At 44.6% G+C, this 16,349-nt stretch overlaps 1 protein-coding gene across 1 annotated transcript in view; it reads left to right on the forward strand.

The window, feature by feature from the left end:
* LOC143282250 (3'-5' RNA helicase YTHDC2-like) overlaps positions 1–16,349 on the forward strand; it is a 138,165-nt gene that overhangs the window by 61,983 nt on the left and 59,833 nt on the right. The window contains exon 7 of the mRNA XM_076587849.1: positions 13,426–13,522. Within this exon, the coding sequence (XP_076443964.1) occupies positions 13,426–13,522 (97 nt within the window). The remainder of the gene's footprint in view (positions 1–13,425; positions 13,523–16,349) is intronic.

Consider the following 16,349-nt stretch of genomic DNA (forward strand, 5'->3'; position numbering starts at 1 on the left):
TTCAGTGACTAAAGGCTGCAGGTATTTATGACAATGATTGCCCACAAATGATGCCATGGTATGCTTGCACAGTGATCTTGTTGTCTTTCAACACTGTGTCCAGGTTTGAAGTCACAGGTCCAGAAAGAAAAGGCAGTTCTGTCTCTTGCTTTTTCTCTTCAATCCTGTCGTACAGATCATCAATCTGGTTCTCGACTTCAGTTTTCTCTTCTGCTAATGACTGTTGCATGTGCCTGCTTTCTTTTTCCAGTTCTAAGATTTCTGTCAGCCTTGTTTCATGCACTCTCTTTTCTGTTTTATCTTCTTCAGTGGCATGCAGATCACTGACAAACTGTGTAAATGCTGCGTTGTTGTCTTGCTGAAGGTCTTGTTCCTTTGCTAGTGTTGCAGCGATCTGTTTGTCAAGCGTGTGGCAGTCCTGTTCTAACAAATCATGATGCTTTTTGACAATGCCAAGTAGAATATGAAAGTAAGGTGGAGCAACCTGTGTCAGTTCTACATTGATCAATGGCTTGTGGGTGGCATTGTTGAAGGCTTTTGCTTTTTTCTTGTCTTTGCCATATAAACGAAAGTGTCTGTTATCACGATTAATATTGGTGAGTGTCCTGGGTGGAATGCTTGGCTGCTTTGTTAGGTCCTTCTTCAGCTGCTGTTTGGATGTCTGACACCAGAGACAGGGGTGGGAAGACTGGGTTCCAGAAATACCATAAATTTTCAGGAGGTAATCATAATCTCTGAAGAAGAATACGCGAATGTGTTTGTCTTTCCATTCTGTTTTTTGCAAGTTCTCTATTTGTTGCTTATATGGATGGAGAACAGTTTTCAAATTTTCATAACTGTCTTTGCAGTTTACAATTCTTATCAGCCATGTGTTCTGCTTTGAATTAGGTGCTCTGGTGTTGGCTATCTGCAGCATGAAGTTGAAACTGTCTCCACCATAGTCCCCACCAATCTTCACCCAGATTTCATTGGATGGTATGGTGTCATCATGACATGTGAGAAGATTTTCCTCTTCGTACTTATCCAGTAGTGAGGACACAAACTGAAGAAGGTCAGTGTGACCAACATAGCCAACATTGACCGGCACGTCTGTTTTCTCCCCATGCATCTCAGCGCTAGAGCTTACTATTTTTTTGTCTACTGTTATATCTCCACACACAATGTTGTTCTGGAGCCGTCTCTCAGCATGTTCGCTTGCTATTGCCACACCTTTATTTCTGAGACATTTTTGAAGTTTTCTGAAACTGAACTTACTGGCCCCTAACTGTGCCCTGAGCGCCGATGTTTCTTTACAAGAGATGGATGGTCTAGTAATTCCTGCTCCCTCTAACACCTTTTGCCTGTGAATTTTGGTGGGTTTTTTCAATTCAGTACTATGTTGTTTGATTGTGTCTTCAGTTGTCACACCTGACACATCACGCCTGACATTTTCAACAACTTTCGCAGGCTTTCTTCGGGATGAAAGGCTGACCTTTTGTTTTGCATACAACTTTGAATTTGCCTTTTGAATGATTTAATATTGTTTTTGTCAGTTTTGTGTGATACTCAGTTTCGTGTTTAGTGAGGGGAAAAGTGACGTTATGTATGGAACACAGGCTTTGTTTTGGGATGATTGGGGATGTTGTCATGTCTTTGAATCGCTTTGGGGTGTGTTGTGTCGATACAGACGTGTGTGCTTTTTCTGGAGTGTGCAACATCATTGGCAATGTTTGCATGTCACTCATGGATACAGATGTGTGCGGTTTTTCTGGAGTGTGCAACATGATTGGTGATGTTTGAGTGTCACTCAGTCGTGGTACTTTCTCTGGTGTGGATGTCACTGGAGGCAGAAACAATGTGTCTTCTTCTGTGTCACTGGCATTTTCTGTATTGTTAGTGACTGTTCCTGTCTGTTTTGGGCTGCCTCTCTTCCATCTGACTGGTCTACCAGCTTTTGCTTGAGATGCAAAGTGTGAGCAGGTGCCACATTCGTTCAGAGTAACAGTGGGGTCAAAAGGAGACCACAAGTCTGCTGCACAGTCACTGTCAGCTTTAGCATTTTGCAGGGTGGTTGTGCTTTCTGTTCTCTTTATCTCTTGTACCCTAGCATGGCACATGCTACACAAAGTTGTGGAATGTGTATCACTTCTGTCACGCATGATATCGATGCCGTGATATTCCTCAAGTTCTGATGGACAGAATAACAATATCTCATGCATTCATCAGTACGTTTTTTTTAACTCCCACCGCACACTCTACACAGACTGTGCAGTCTGCTTTTGTGTACACTTTCTGTATGACTGTCTTTCTCCATGTTATACCTCGATCCTCTGTCTGATTAATTCTTTATACTCTTCAAACTATGAAACACACACACACACACACACACACACACACACACACACACACACACTGACACACACACTGTGGTGCACACACACACACACACACGCACACACACATACTGTGGCACATACACACACACGCGCGCGCGCACACACACACACACACACACACACACACACACACACACTGTGGCACACACACACACTGACACACACACTGTGGCACACACACACACACACAGACACACACACACACAGACACACACGCAAGCACGCACGCACGTTCGGCCAGCACACACACGCACAGTGATGGGCACAAGAAACAAACAAACAAGCAATTAAACATGCACAAACAGACTCGGCACAGCACTCGATTGTAGGCCCACAAAGCAAAATAGATTGTCAACATCCAAATAAGAAAACTCACACAAAAAACAAGAAACAAAAAATTGAAGAGAAAAGAGAAAGAAAAAAAATCTGCGAAAGTTAGTCACAGGTTTTGCAGTGCCAGAGAGTCAAAAGCAGTTGACACTCACCCCTTCATTCCACGAGAAAGATGAAGTTTTTTTAAGGTAAAAAAAAAAAAAATGAAATGATGATGTTGATAAAATAATAGAATTGTGTAAATCAAATTAAACTGCACTCCAATAATACAAGCAGGAATAGCAATAATTCAACTTTCTGTAATCACTGCAGGAAATGTGTGGATGCTGTGAAAACGTGGGAAAAGTGGGGCGGGGGCTGCGGGGCCGAGTGAAACAAAGAAGGCGGGGCCAGAAATACCACGGCAAATGCGCTGGCCAGTGCAGAGTGTGGTGGGAAAGTCTGGCATTAAAAATATTTTGACCCAAGACGCTAGACGCTGCGCAGCAACTAAAGAGCCGGATTTTGTGCTCAGCTGAGTAGCTGTGCTCCACAATCGAACTGAACTCTAGATATGCCAACAAATCTGCTCTGTTTCTCAAAACCAAAAACCTGAAAGAAAAAATGCCCTGCAACTTCTCTTCTGGCAACGCAGAGAGCTACAACCTTCCTTTCACTATGAATGAATTAAAATCTGCCCTTCAGACCTGCGCAGATTCCTCTCCAGGAATGGACGAGGTTCATTATAAACTTTAAAAACATCTTCCCGAAACTGTCTGGACACCCTGCTCAAAGTTTACAACCACATCTGGATCACAGGCTTTTTTCCACCCTCTTGGCGGAGAGCCCTCATAATCCCGGTGCCAAAACCGGGAAAAGACCCCTCAAACCCCTCCAACTACCGCCCAATAGCACTGACCAGCTGCATCTGCAAACTGATGGAGAAGATGGTCAACGGTAGACTGATGTGGAAACTAGAGACCGACAGCCTTCTGGCGAAAGAACAGTGTGGTTTCCGCAAGCATCGATCTACCGTTGACCATCTGGTTCATCTGGAAACACTGTAAGGAATGCCTTTGTCAACAAACAGCATGTGGTGGCCATATTTTTTTTACTCAGAGAAAGCTTACAATACCACCTGGAAATTTGGAATCCTCTCAGACCTGCACAAGCTTGGCTTCCAAGGACACCTGCCCCAGTTTATCCACAACTTCTTGCAAGACAGACAATTCCAGGTGAGGGTCGGCACCACCCTGTCCGACATTCACAAGCAGGAGCTGGGTGTTCCGCAAGGGAGCATTCTGTTGCCGGCTCTCTTCAGCATCGAAACAAACGACATAGTCCAGTAGGTTCAGAAGGGATCGGACAGCTCGCTGATTGTGGACGATTTCGCCCTGTATGCAGCTGGCAGCACGTACGCCAGCATCCAGCGATGGCTTCAGCTCTGCGTGGACAAAATTCAGTGTTGGGCAGAGGAGAATGGTTTCACCTTTTTGTCCTCTAAAACTGAGTGTATTCATTTTCATAACTTTTGCCAGTTCTATCTGGACCCTGAAATCTGTCTGGGAAAATCCACCATCCCGGCAGTCAAAGAAGCCAAATTTTTTGGGGTCGTTTTTGATCAGAAGCTGAACTTCCTCAGCCATATCAAACATCTGAAAATATCCTGTCAAAAAGTCCTGAACATCATCCGAGTTGTGACACACACGGACTGGGGTGCTGATAAGAGAACTCTCTTGCACCTCTACAGAGCCCTGGTCCGGTCCTAACTGGATTACGGATGTGTAGTATACGGCTCGACCAGACCGTCTTACCTGAAACTGCTGGACCCTATACACCACCAAGGGCTCCATCTCAGCTTAGGGGCATTCCGCACCACCCCTGTGCACAGCCTGTATGCAGAGGCAGGGGAACCGCCTCTCTCCAACCGCAGATTGAAGCTGACCCTAAACTATTATTTATCTGTTTTCTGAACCCAAAAACCCTGCTTTCAACGTTGTGTTCAACAACCCCTTCAACAAGAAATTTAAAGACAACCCCAACTGCATCCCTCCTCTTGGACTCCGCATTCAGCCGCACATAGAAAATGCCGATCTGAATGTCGGTGGCATCTTAGACTTCTCCAAGTTCCCCGACAGCCCACCATGGACCTTTAAAACACCTGAGGTCCGATTCCATCTGGCCTTGTACCGTAAAGATTCCACCAGTTCACTGGCCTACAGCACTTACTTTTCGGAACTCTGCCACAAATTTCTCACTTTCCAAAAAATCTTCACTGACGGTTCCAAGTCAGAGGATGGAGTCGCTGCATCTGCGTTCTGTCCCGCCTTTCCTGACCAGCCCTCAACAGAACACATTCTATCTGACAGCTCAGTGTACACTGCAGAACTGACCACACTGGTTCCGGCAGTAAAAATGGTTCTCTCTTCAAAACAAAAGAGATTCATGATCTTTTCCGACTCCTTGTCAGCCCTGGAGGTGATTGCCTGCAGGAATCTGACTCATCCCAAACTGCTGGAATTCTACGAAGCTTTTACTGTCGTAACAAAGAAAGGATACAAGGTTGTGCTGGCCTGGGTTCCTGGACATGTTGGCATTTGTGGTAACGAAAGGGCAGACCAGCTGGCCAAGAACACTTTAAAGAAAGAATTATCGAGATCCTTCGTACCATACACAGACGTGAAGCAGAATGTGAACACTAATGTTAAGGATCTTTGGCAAGAGGAGTGGAACACCCAGACAGACAACAAGCTGTTTCAAATCTGTCAAGACCTAAAAGAGACCCTCCCATCGGGGGTGAAGAACAGAAAGGAGGAGTCTGTGCTGTGCAGACTGCGTGCGGGGCACACTATTTTTACTCATTCTTACTTGTTGAAGGGGGAAGAGGCCCCTCAATGTATTCCCTGTGATGAGCCTCTCACCGTGAAACACGTGCTCCTTGACTGTTGGGATCTGCATGACGTTAGACATTACACGGCGGTTTCTCTGAAGACATTGTTTCATGATGTCCCTCCGTGGGCGCTGATGGACTTTTGAAAGAAGTGAACATTTTTTAATCAGAATTGAAGGTTTTTAACTATGGAAGATTTTTTAAGCTTTGAGTGGAAAGCTTAAAGTGGTGCCTTGTTTTTATTGTTTGTTTTTTTACCCTTGTAGTAGGTATTAACGTGGCGATAGCCTTGAGATGGCCTTAGTGGTCGGCGAGGCTCTAAGCACCGTAATTTGATTTGATTTGATTTGTGTGTGCATGAATGTGTATTGAGCGTGTGTGTGTGTTAGTGTATGTGTGTTGTTTAAGTGCATGCACGTGTCTGTGCGTGTGTGTGTGCATGTGTGTGTGTGTGTGTGAATTTTACCAAACTGCTGATTTAGCCATTTGTTCTTATTCCATGATTCTTTTTCCTAATAAAACATAACTGCCGCAGTTTATTAGCAGCCGGAATATGCATGCTAAGAAAATTGTACTAAGTGTGCATTGCTGCAGAAATGTACACACATCTGTATGCATGCATGTTTACGTATGGTTGTATTTTATTCATTTATTTCTTTATCTATTCATTCATGTTTGTGTGTCATTGTGCATGTGTGAGTGAGTGTGTGTGTATGCATGCACATGTGCGCACTTGTGTGTGTGTATGCGCACCCATACTCACATTTGAAAGTAATTTTAACCTATTTGTTTATCTGTTTATTTTTATTTTTTTCATGTTCGTCCTGTTGATTATTTTAAATTTTCAGTTGCTCGCTCACTTGCTTACCTACTTGAAGTTGACAGTAACAGTGGTGTGTATGTGTGTGTGTGTGTGAGGGTTCATTTTTTTTTTTTTTTTTAACTCACTCCATGCCAAGAGTTTTTGCCCTTGCCAATCCCTGAAAACCCAGGGTTTGTATAGGATGGGGAAAAAATTGTAAAAAAAACCAAATAAACACCCAGACAATTGATATTTAGTATATTTATGCAAGGAATATTGTTCCATATGTGTGCAAAAAATCAAAGTATTTACTCACCATCTTGATGTTGATCGCAGTATCCATATTTTGTGTATTTTTTAGCATTTTTGCACCCATCAGAAAGGTACACCAACATGTTCCACATCACATTCTAACACTATTTGAGGAACTGAAGACCTAGTGCATGCAATGGAGTATGAACAGGTGATGAAGAAAGTTGAAATTCACACATACAAAAAAATTTTTGTCTCTACATAATGAAAATCAAAGAACAAAGAAAAAAACTCAACCGGCTGGGTGTTGACTGGCCAGTCACCTGACAAACCTGGTGTGCCAGTGAAGGGATGTGCAAGAGGGAAAAAGGAAAAATTGTCAGTCCAATCACTGGTAAAAACACGTGCAAAATCGTCCGTTTCCTCAGTGGTTTCGTCATCTGTGTCTGTCTCATCTGCTGGCACATGTTCCTCACTTTCCTCTCCATTGTAAACACTCTCTTCAGCGGCCGAATCTATTTCTTGTTCATCGGGATCTGGTTCAAGTTCAAATTCACTGTCCGAAGAATCAACATGATCTCCTTCGACATCAGAGCCTTCAGTTTGGATCATTTCCAAAGCATCTTCGACGCTGAGTAACATTTCACCTCTCCGACCGTGTCGACCACTTCGCCGTGACGCCATCTTGTCAAACAACTTACAAAGCTGACAGGGGGCACGCTTTGTTATCAACTGCGGTTGAGCTTATCGCGACACACACGCAGCGTGTGTGAATGAAAAGCTGACCAGAGGTGACGTAAGATATCACATCTGCTTTTGATTTTCGTATCCGACGTGTCACTCCGACAGCACGACTTTTTAAAATCCAAGTCCGCATATGCGGACATTGGCATCCAACGCTTTCTCCGACGATATCCGCATATGCGGACAATGGCAGCGAGTGAGTTAAACTCTTAGGCAACTACAAGCTTAAAAACACTCAGGAGAGCACGCATTCAGAGGGAGTCATTGTGTCATGCTACATTGGACTACACAATTGAGTTCATTATTTGTTTTGAAGTGAAAACTGACTGACTTCAGGTTTTTTGTTTGCTTGTTCATTAATTTGCTAGGACACCTGTGTTTAGTTATTTGGGTAGATGTGACTGGTTGTCTCGTTCATCATTTATCAGATGGATTCCCCTGTTTCCTCAACAAAGGTGGCAGAGCGTCGCAGGTCCTCCAAACCTCCGTAGAGCTTCCGGGCCGCTGGGATTGGGTCGGGCCAGGTTTTCTCTCTTGGTGGAGCGGGCAGGACTGCAGCAGATGTTCTGTTGTCTGGCTGCCTGTTCTGCAGGGGCACTGCTCTGTGTCGCCGATACGGAGTTTCGTGTATAGGTGGTATTTCAGGCAGTTGTAGCCTGTTCTGGGCCTGAAAATGGCTACCTGCTCTCAGCGAGTCAGCAGGTAGTACGGGTCTGCTCTGTTGTGGCGTGGATGCTACTGCTTCCACTTTTTATGCAGCTTGACCTTAATGATGGTCCTGGATTCAGAGTAGCTGGTAGACCTGTCCATCTGCTCTTTCGTAGTGCCTTCCTTTGCCAGGGAGTCAGCAGTCTCATTGCCAAGCACGTTGCAGTGGGAGGGAATCCACTGTAGGGTGACTGTGTGACTTGTGCAGAGGGAGGCTAGAGAGGAGGACAGATCGTTGAGTTCTGGATCTCTGTTGGACCAAAGGGCCTGCAAGATGGACAGGGCGTCGGTCAGGAAGACAACATTGTGGCTGGCGTAGGGGCTGACCTCGATGTGGGCTGTTGCTGTTTTCAAGGCTTCTGCTTTGGCTCTGTAATTGGTGGAGTACAGGCCGGTAGCGAGGCAGATCTTTTCTTCTCTACCTCCTGGATACTGAACATAGACTCCTTCCCCTTTGTTCTGAATGGTATCTGCCACAGAACCGTCAGTGTAGACATGAGTCCAAAACTCTTTGGGGAACTGGGTGTGGAGGCGTTCATGGGTGAGGGACTTTCTTTCAGGGCCACTTTGAGAATCTTTGGGGCCAACACCAGAGATGCTGCACTTGATGAAGGGAGGGGTTCCTTTGCTCCAGGCAGGGACGGCAAGACACCGGGGTATCACTTTGGGGGCATGGTCAAGAATATCTTGATGTTGCTGTTCTAGGATACTGCTCTGGTGTACAAAGCTACCTCTCTTAAGCCATCATTTTGTTGGCTGGGACAGTCTGTCCTTCATGGGGTGGCCTTGCAACCTCTTGAACTTGGCAGCCTGGGTCAAGAGTTTGGCGTCTCTGCAGTTCTCAAGGGGCTGGAGCTCTGTGATGGTTTCAAGCTCCTGAATTGGTGTAGACTTCATGGCCCCTGTGATGATACAGGTAGCGTGATTCTGAACCTTGTTGATCCGTTCGAAGTTGGACTTGGCTGTAGTGCCCCATGCAATCATGCCATACTCCAGCACTGGCCTGACTCTACAAGTGTACAGCCTCCTGAGGGTCGTGTTCCCTGCACCCCATGTTGTTCCTGCCAGCTTTTTCATGAGGGCAAGTCGTACTTTTGCTCTTGATTCTGCTTTCTCTGCTTGCTTCTTCCACGTCAGGCGTTTGTCAAAAGTGACTCCCAGGTATGTAGGGTTGTTCTCAGCAAGCAGAGTTTGTCCATCGATGCGCAGGTTGGCTTTCTGTTCTTTGGGTGAGAGGCTGAAAACAGTGTAAGTGGTCTTTTTGGCATTAATTGTCACCAGCCACTGTTTTGTCCAGCTTAAGAACATTCAGCGCCTGCTGTAGTCTGTAGTTGGCAATTGTGAGGTGTTCTTCTGAGCACCATAGGACAAGATCGTCTGCACAGAGAGCTTCCTGGACTTTGTGTGGCACATCTTTGACGATGTTGTTGATAAAGACAAGGAATAGTGTAGGGCTGAGGACACCTCTTTGAGGAATTCCTTCTCTCAGTGTCTTCTTCTGACTGTATGCTCCATTGACATGGACTCGGGCCTTCCTATTGTTCAGGTACTGCGAGATCCACTGGTACATACAGCCAGTCATACCACTCTTCTGGAGCTTCCTCTGGAGGCCATCCTTCCAGACTTTGTCGTATGCCTTTTCCATGTCTATCCACACCATCAGTGTATGTTGTTTGTCCTGGAAGCTGTCCTCCATCTTCTGGGCTATGTAGGTCACTTGGTCCTAGTGGAATGATGTTGGCGAAAGCCTGCCTGCTCTGGAGTGATGATGTTGTTCTTCTCCAGGTGCCAAACTAGGCGCGAGTTGATCATACGCTCTAGGAGCTTGCCCACACAGCTGGTGTGGCTGATGGGGTGATATCAGCCCTGGCTCTGTCTTTGCCCGTCTTGTGGATATGCACCATGTCAGCTTCTCGCCAGCTCTGTGGAACATGCCCCGTCTTCCAACTGTTGTTGAAGAGAGCAAGGATTTCGTCTTTGCTTTGGTGCCAAGGTGTTTTAGCATTTCCTTGGTGACTTTGTCAGGATCTGGAGATTTTTTGTCCTGCAAAGACTTTACGGCTTCTTCAAACTCATTCAGTTTGAAAGGCCTGTCCATATATCCAGGCTGGTCTTGGTCATCCTGATGATTCTTCATTTCATCATGGACTTGTTGCTTTCTGTCCTCTGACACAGTGATGTTGCTGATCTGCTCATAGATGTCTATGAAACAGTTTGCTACCCCTCTCCCTGTCACCATCTCCTGGTCTTTTTGAAGTGTGACAGGCACTGACCTTGTCTCTTTGTTGTTCATGGCTTTGGTGAGTTTCCAGAATTTTTGCCATCTCTGTCAAGTTTCAGTTTTTCTGTTTTCTCCATCCAGCTTGTTCTTGCAGCTTGGATGTAAGCCTTTCTGTATTTGGCAGTGCAGGCTTTGAGAGTAATGTTGTTTTCTTGTGTTGGGTTGTTTTCAACCTCCTCTCTAGTCCTTGTCACTTCATCTTCAAGCTCCTGCAGCTCTTCTGTCCAATATGGCCTGTAGTTCTTGCGAGCGCCACATAGAATTGCCTTTGAGGCTGCTTTCAGGATGGCTTGGTTGAAGTTTTTGGTGGCTCTGTTGATGTTGTAATCATCCATTTTGATGGTCTTGCAGTACTCGTCAGAGAGGCCCGTGAACATCTCCCAATCTGCCTTCTTGTAATTCCAGATATGACTGGTAGAAAGTTTAGTTTTATGGTTCCCATTGACTGGTTAGTCGGTAATTTTGTTTAGCTTTTTGCCCACTTGCACACAAACACACACACACACACACACACACACACACACATGCATGAACGCACACATACGCAGATAAGTACATAGTCACATTTTGCCATATTTATCATTGATTTGTGTTTGTTGATTGTTTTGACTGATTGTGTATATTATTTTTTTTATTATGTATTTATTAACGATTTGCATATGTAAACACACATACATCTATAGAGAGAGCACACCAAACAGAGACACAGAGAGAAGGAATTGAAAATTGTGCAGAAAGAGGGAACAGATACAGAGAGAGAGGGTGAGAGTCAATACTGCATTATCACCAGAGGGGCCAGGCGGAACATGCTGGAGGTCTTTCAGTATAGATAGCATCCCTGCCATATGGAAATTCTGTTCTTGAAATTTCCTTTTTTTTTCTATCACTCTTCTTTGCTTCTGCCTTTTTACTACCTTCACTGTTGTCTCCTTTTTCTGCCTTCCTGGTCCATTCCCCTTTCATTTTTCAAGGAAGCCTTGACACTTTTTTTTTTCTTTTCCGGAGTCTATTATGTATAATCTGTGCTGTTTTGCTCTGGTGATTAGGTCGTTAGATTATAAACACTGGGATGATAATAATGACAATAAATGGTATTTATATAGCGCTGAATTTTGTGCAGAGACAAATCAAAGCACTTTCAAACCAGTCATTCACATGCATGACTCTAAACTTGATAAACTGAAGACAGAGAAGATGCAGGGGAGGGAGGCTATCTTGGAAATAGATGGGTTGTAAGGCCAGGCTTGAAAGAGCTGAGTGTGGGGACCTGATGAAGCGAAAGAGGAAGTTCATTCCATAAGCAAGGTCCAGAGACAGAGGAAGGACGACGTCCAATAGTGGAGTGTTTGAATCTGGGTATGTTGTAAACAGAGTGGGTCTGAAGCCGATGGCAGAGAGCGAGATGGAGTGTAGAGGTGAAGGCAACCCCGAAGCCGATCATAGAGAATGAGATGGGGTGTAGAGGTGAAGGCAACCACAGAGATAGGAAGGGGCAGATTTATGAATACATTTATAACATGTGCTGATCTTGTACTTTATTCTGAGTGAGACAGGGAGCCAATTGAGATGTTGCAAAAGAGGAGTGATGTGCTCAGATCTTTTCTTTCAGAGAACAAGTCGGGCAGCAGAGTTTTGTATGTGCTGAAGGGACTGAATAGATAAAGCAGGCAAACCAGACAATAGGGAGTTACAGTAGTCAAGGCGAGACTGAATGAGAGAAATGACAAACCTGGATGTTGCATCGGTGGACAGATATTTCCATATGGAACTGATGCGCTGCAATTGACAATAGCAGGATTAGCAGGTCTGACCAATATATGTTTGCATGGATGGTATGTTGTCAAGGACATCACCAAGGTTCCTGACTGAACTGGAAAGAGAAATGGATATACTGCCAAGTTTGATTGTGTCAATTGTGATGGAAGAGAGTTTTTGTTTAGTTCCGATGATGATTGCTTTGGTACGTTCAGTTGTAATTTGTTTAGAGTCATCCAGTTTTGAATGTCCAGGAAGCAGTTGGATGTTTCTTGCAAGAGCGAGGACAAATTTTCAGGGTGTCACTTTTCTGAAGAAGAGCTGTGTACAGTGTGAAAAGCACAGGACCTAAAACAGGTCCCTGTGGGACTCCGTGTTTGACTTTAACAGGTTCAAACTGACAATTATCAACTATGACAGACTGGAATCGGTTGGTGAGATATGATTCGAACCAGCTGGGAGCTGTGCCGTTGATACCAAATGTAAAATGAAGACGGGAAAGAAGGATTGAATGGTCTATTTTGTCAAAGGTGGCTGACAAGTCAAGAAGGGTGAGAAGGGAAATTTGTCCTGAGTCAGACACTAGCAGTAGATTATTCAGGATGTGGAGGAGAGTGGTTTTGGTGCTCTGGTCAGCAGGGTAGGCAGATAGGCACTAGCTGCCAATGTTAGTGTTATTTGCCTTAATGGCTTTTTAATGTATTTTTTGTTTGGCCTTGAAGTATTGTTGTTTTTTTATGATTTTTTGTAATCTGGGGATGGTAAATTAAGTGGAATGGCTGGCGTCCTCAGCATGGCCTAATCTTATTTGCCATACGAAGCGAAATGGTTGGGATACTGTCATGAACTGTGTTTTGTGGATTTGTCTTAGTGTTTTTTTGTAGATGTGACAGTTTTGTGTTGACGCAGTTGAGTATTTGTATGGTTTGACAGTACTGATATGGCACTGTGCGGTCAGCTGGACTACAAGCAACAAGAACAAGGAACACGCCACCCTTCACACCATAAAGATACTGTCAAGGGCGTCGAGTGCCCATCAAGTATCTGTTGGTATGTCTCTGATCTCAGCCCACGCTGAACTCACCAAGTCAGGCTTAAGACACCAGGACCTGTAGGAGTGGGGTGTTTTGGGGTGTTTGGACACGTAGAGAACTAGAGGCAAAATTTCAACTGACCTCAGAAGTTAGGTCAAGGGCGAACTGGGGCGATCAGACCCCAAAGAGGTACTACAGGGGTCGTGTGGAACTTATTCGCTGTGAAACTCATGAGTTTGCTTAAGTTGTTTTGGGGGATTTGTTGCGTGCAGGAAGTGGTGCGAGCAGTGATCAACATTCTGACCAATGAAGAACAAGCAGCAGGCCTACAGCAGCCAGCAGGCATCGGTCAACGCCCCAGGCCAATGTGTATGTAACTTGATATTTTCGCATTTGAACATCCTTGTAAGGGAGGTAAATCCGTGCTTTCTTAAAGATGGAAAGCATTCTCCAGGCCAGTGTTGTTTCGTTCTACCAGATTTTTAATTACTGTTGTTGCTGTTATATTCCCTTTTTTTTCTGCCTTCTTAACTACTGAAACCACCAGTCCTTTCCAAATTTGGGTATGGTGCATCATTCACACAGACTATATCTGCCCAATCAAAAATGAAAGCAGATGCCCCAAGGGACATAACCCTACCATCCACCTATCGTATGCCTTCCCTTTGAAAGTTGTGAGCAGCCAAACAATTCTTGTGGTTTGTCACCTGCTCTTTGTCAAGTTCAGATGTGAAACAGTATGAGGACTTGGCTAGCTTTGCTTGAGGGTTGTTTTTTTCTGTGAAGCAGTGGGCTCAGGTCTAGTCTACTTTTAACTCTATTAACTTGATCAACAGATTCTTTAGCCAAACATTATACTTCGACCTGGGAGTGAAACATTTCATTTTGATGAAATCTAGAGATTCTTATCAAATGTGCGCTTTTTATTAATAGCGCCAACAACACATGGTGTGTATACACACCATGCTTTTCACATTTAACAGGGAAAACACAGGTGGGAAAACACATTTTACCATCGCTCACAAACACATAGACACACAGATGCCCGTACACACATGTACAAACAGATGCATACTTACACGCAAGTGCTCATGCACACAAATATTCACATACACATACATGCATGCACAATATGCATGCTCAGACACCTGCACACCTACATGTGCATACAGACGCATGCACACATGCATGCAGATGCACACACGCATACACTCACTCACATGATCTCCATTCTTGTTTAGCCCCTGGGGCTGATGGTATTGCTGCACATCTTCATCACTTTGTAACTTTCGGTGCATTTTTACGCAGTGCTTTTCTGAAATTACCTCAGCAGATGATGTGGCAATACACTTCAAGACTGCAGTTAGGAAATGTTGTTTAGATCTTGGATCCAAAGCTGAAGTTTCAAAGATTCATTTGCATTACGAGCATGAAGTGTTCAAATTTGTATGCAGCCTTTGTCTCTCATTCCAATCTTCACTGCTGCCATTGTCTCTGATTTCTGTGTATGTGCTGCATCACATATGCATATTTATAAATGCTCATGTTTGTGCTTGCTCACTCATACATGTGTGCACACACACACATACGCGCGCGCGCGCGCGCGCACACACACACACACACACACACACACACACACACACAGAGAATATCAACGCGTGTGCTGACTTGAATATATGCCGCATTTAGATTATTGAATATGGACAGGGTTGATAGGTAGATTTACAGTTAAATGGTTCCAAATTGGACATTTATATACATTTTGGGTTGGTTTGACATACCAGGTATTGACTGTTTTGGGAAAGAAGCTACTGGCAAAATGACTGGTTTGGGTCTTAGTACTTCTATACTGATGACCTGAGGGTAGCATCTCAGATTGGTTTTGGTCTTAATACTTCTATAGTGACAACCCAAGGGTAGTATCTACAGTCAAATGGTTCCTGAATGCACATTTATATACATTTTGGGTTGTTTTGACATACCGGGCATTGACTGCTTTGGGGAAGAATTTACTGGCAAAATGACTAGTTTTGGTCTTAATACTTCTATACTGACAACCGTAGGGTAGCAACTCAGATTGGTTTTGGTCTTAATATTTCTATTCTGATGACCCGAGGGTAGCATGACTGACAGATTTTGCTTTTCTGAGTAGCTGCTTATGGTGTATGTTGTCTAGAGGTGGTAAGTCAGACCTGATAATCTTCATGGTGGTTTTTATAATTCTGTTCAGAGCTGTGATTTCTGCCTTAGAAATGTTTCCATATCAGACAATGATAGTGAAGATTAACATACTTTCAGTGACAGCTTTTTAGAAGTTAACCATGATTTCTTGTTTGAATCCAAACTTTTTGAGGTGTTGAAGACCGTACAGGCACTGCTGTGCTTTCTTAACATAAGTCTGAGAAATCAAAATTCACTGATGATTCTCTGCTTGCTTACTGTTAATGACAAGTGGTTTGGGGTCAGACTAGCAGCTATTTCCATGTTGCCATATAATAGGCATCCTTCAGTCTCGGAAGACTATGGAGTTGCACTCTAGGTGTTTATTCTGGTACAGCGTCGGGTGTGGCTGGCCAGTCTGACGCGGGAATGACAGTCCCTGTGGCAGAGGGCACAGATGAAGTCTGATGCTGGTCTGTCTGCCTGGGCTGCAGCCTTTCTTCTCATTCTCTTTTCCTCATGCTGCTGAGCAAGTGTCTCTTCGAACTTGGAAAGACTTTTCTGCACAGTCTGTCTCCAGGCTGACCATTCGAGGGCTGTTGCTTCCCAGTTGTTCTGGTCGATGTTCAAGGCCTTTTGGTCCCTCTTGCACACGTCTTTGAATCGCAGCTGTGGTCTGCCTGTGGGACGTTTTCCCTGCACAAGTTCTCCATAGAGGAGGTCTTTAGGGATTTGTCCGTCGTCCATGCACACAACATGGCCGAGCCAGCACATACGTCGCTGTTTCAGCAGCGTGTACATGCTGGTGCATCCAGCTCTTTCCAGGACAGTGTTGTTTGGGACCTTGTCCTGCCAGGTGATGTTCAGAATGCGTCGGAGGCTATGCATGTGAAAAGCATTGAGGTTTCGCTCTTGTCGGGCACGCAAAGTCCATGACTCGCTGCCATACAGGAGGGTGCTCATGATGCAGGCTTTGTAGATCTCGATCTTTGTGTGCTCAGTCAGCTTGCTGTTGTTCCATGCTTTCTTTGTCAGT

Source organism: Babylonia areolata, chromosome 5, assembly GCF_041734735.1.
Source record: "Babylonia areolata isolate BAREFJ2019XMU chromosome 5, ASM4173473v1, whole genome shotgun sequence".
Lineage (NCBI taxonomy): Eukaryota > Metazoa > Mollusca > Gastropoda > Neogastropoda > Buccinidae > Babylonia > Babylonia areolata.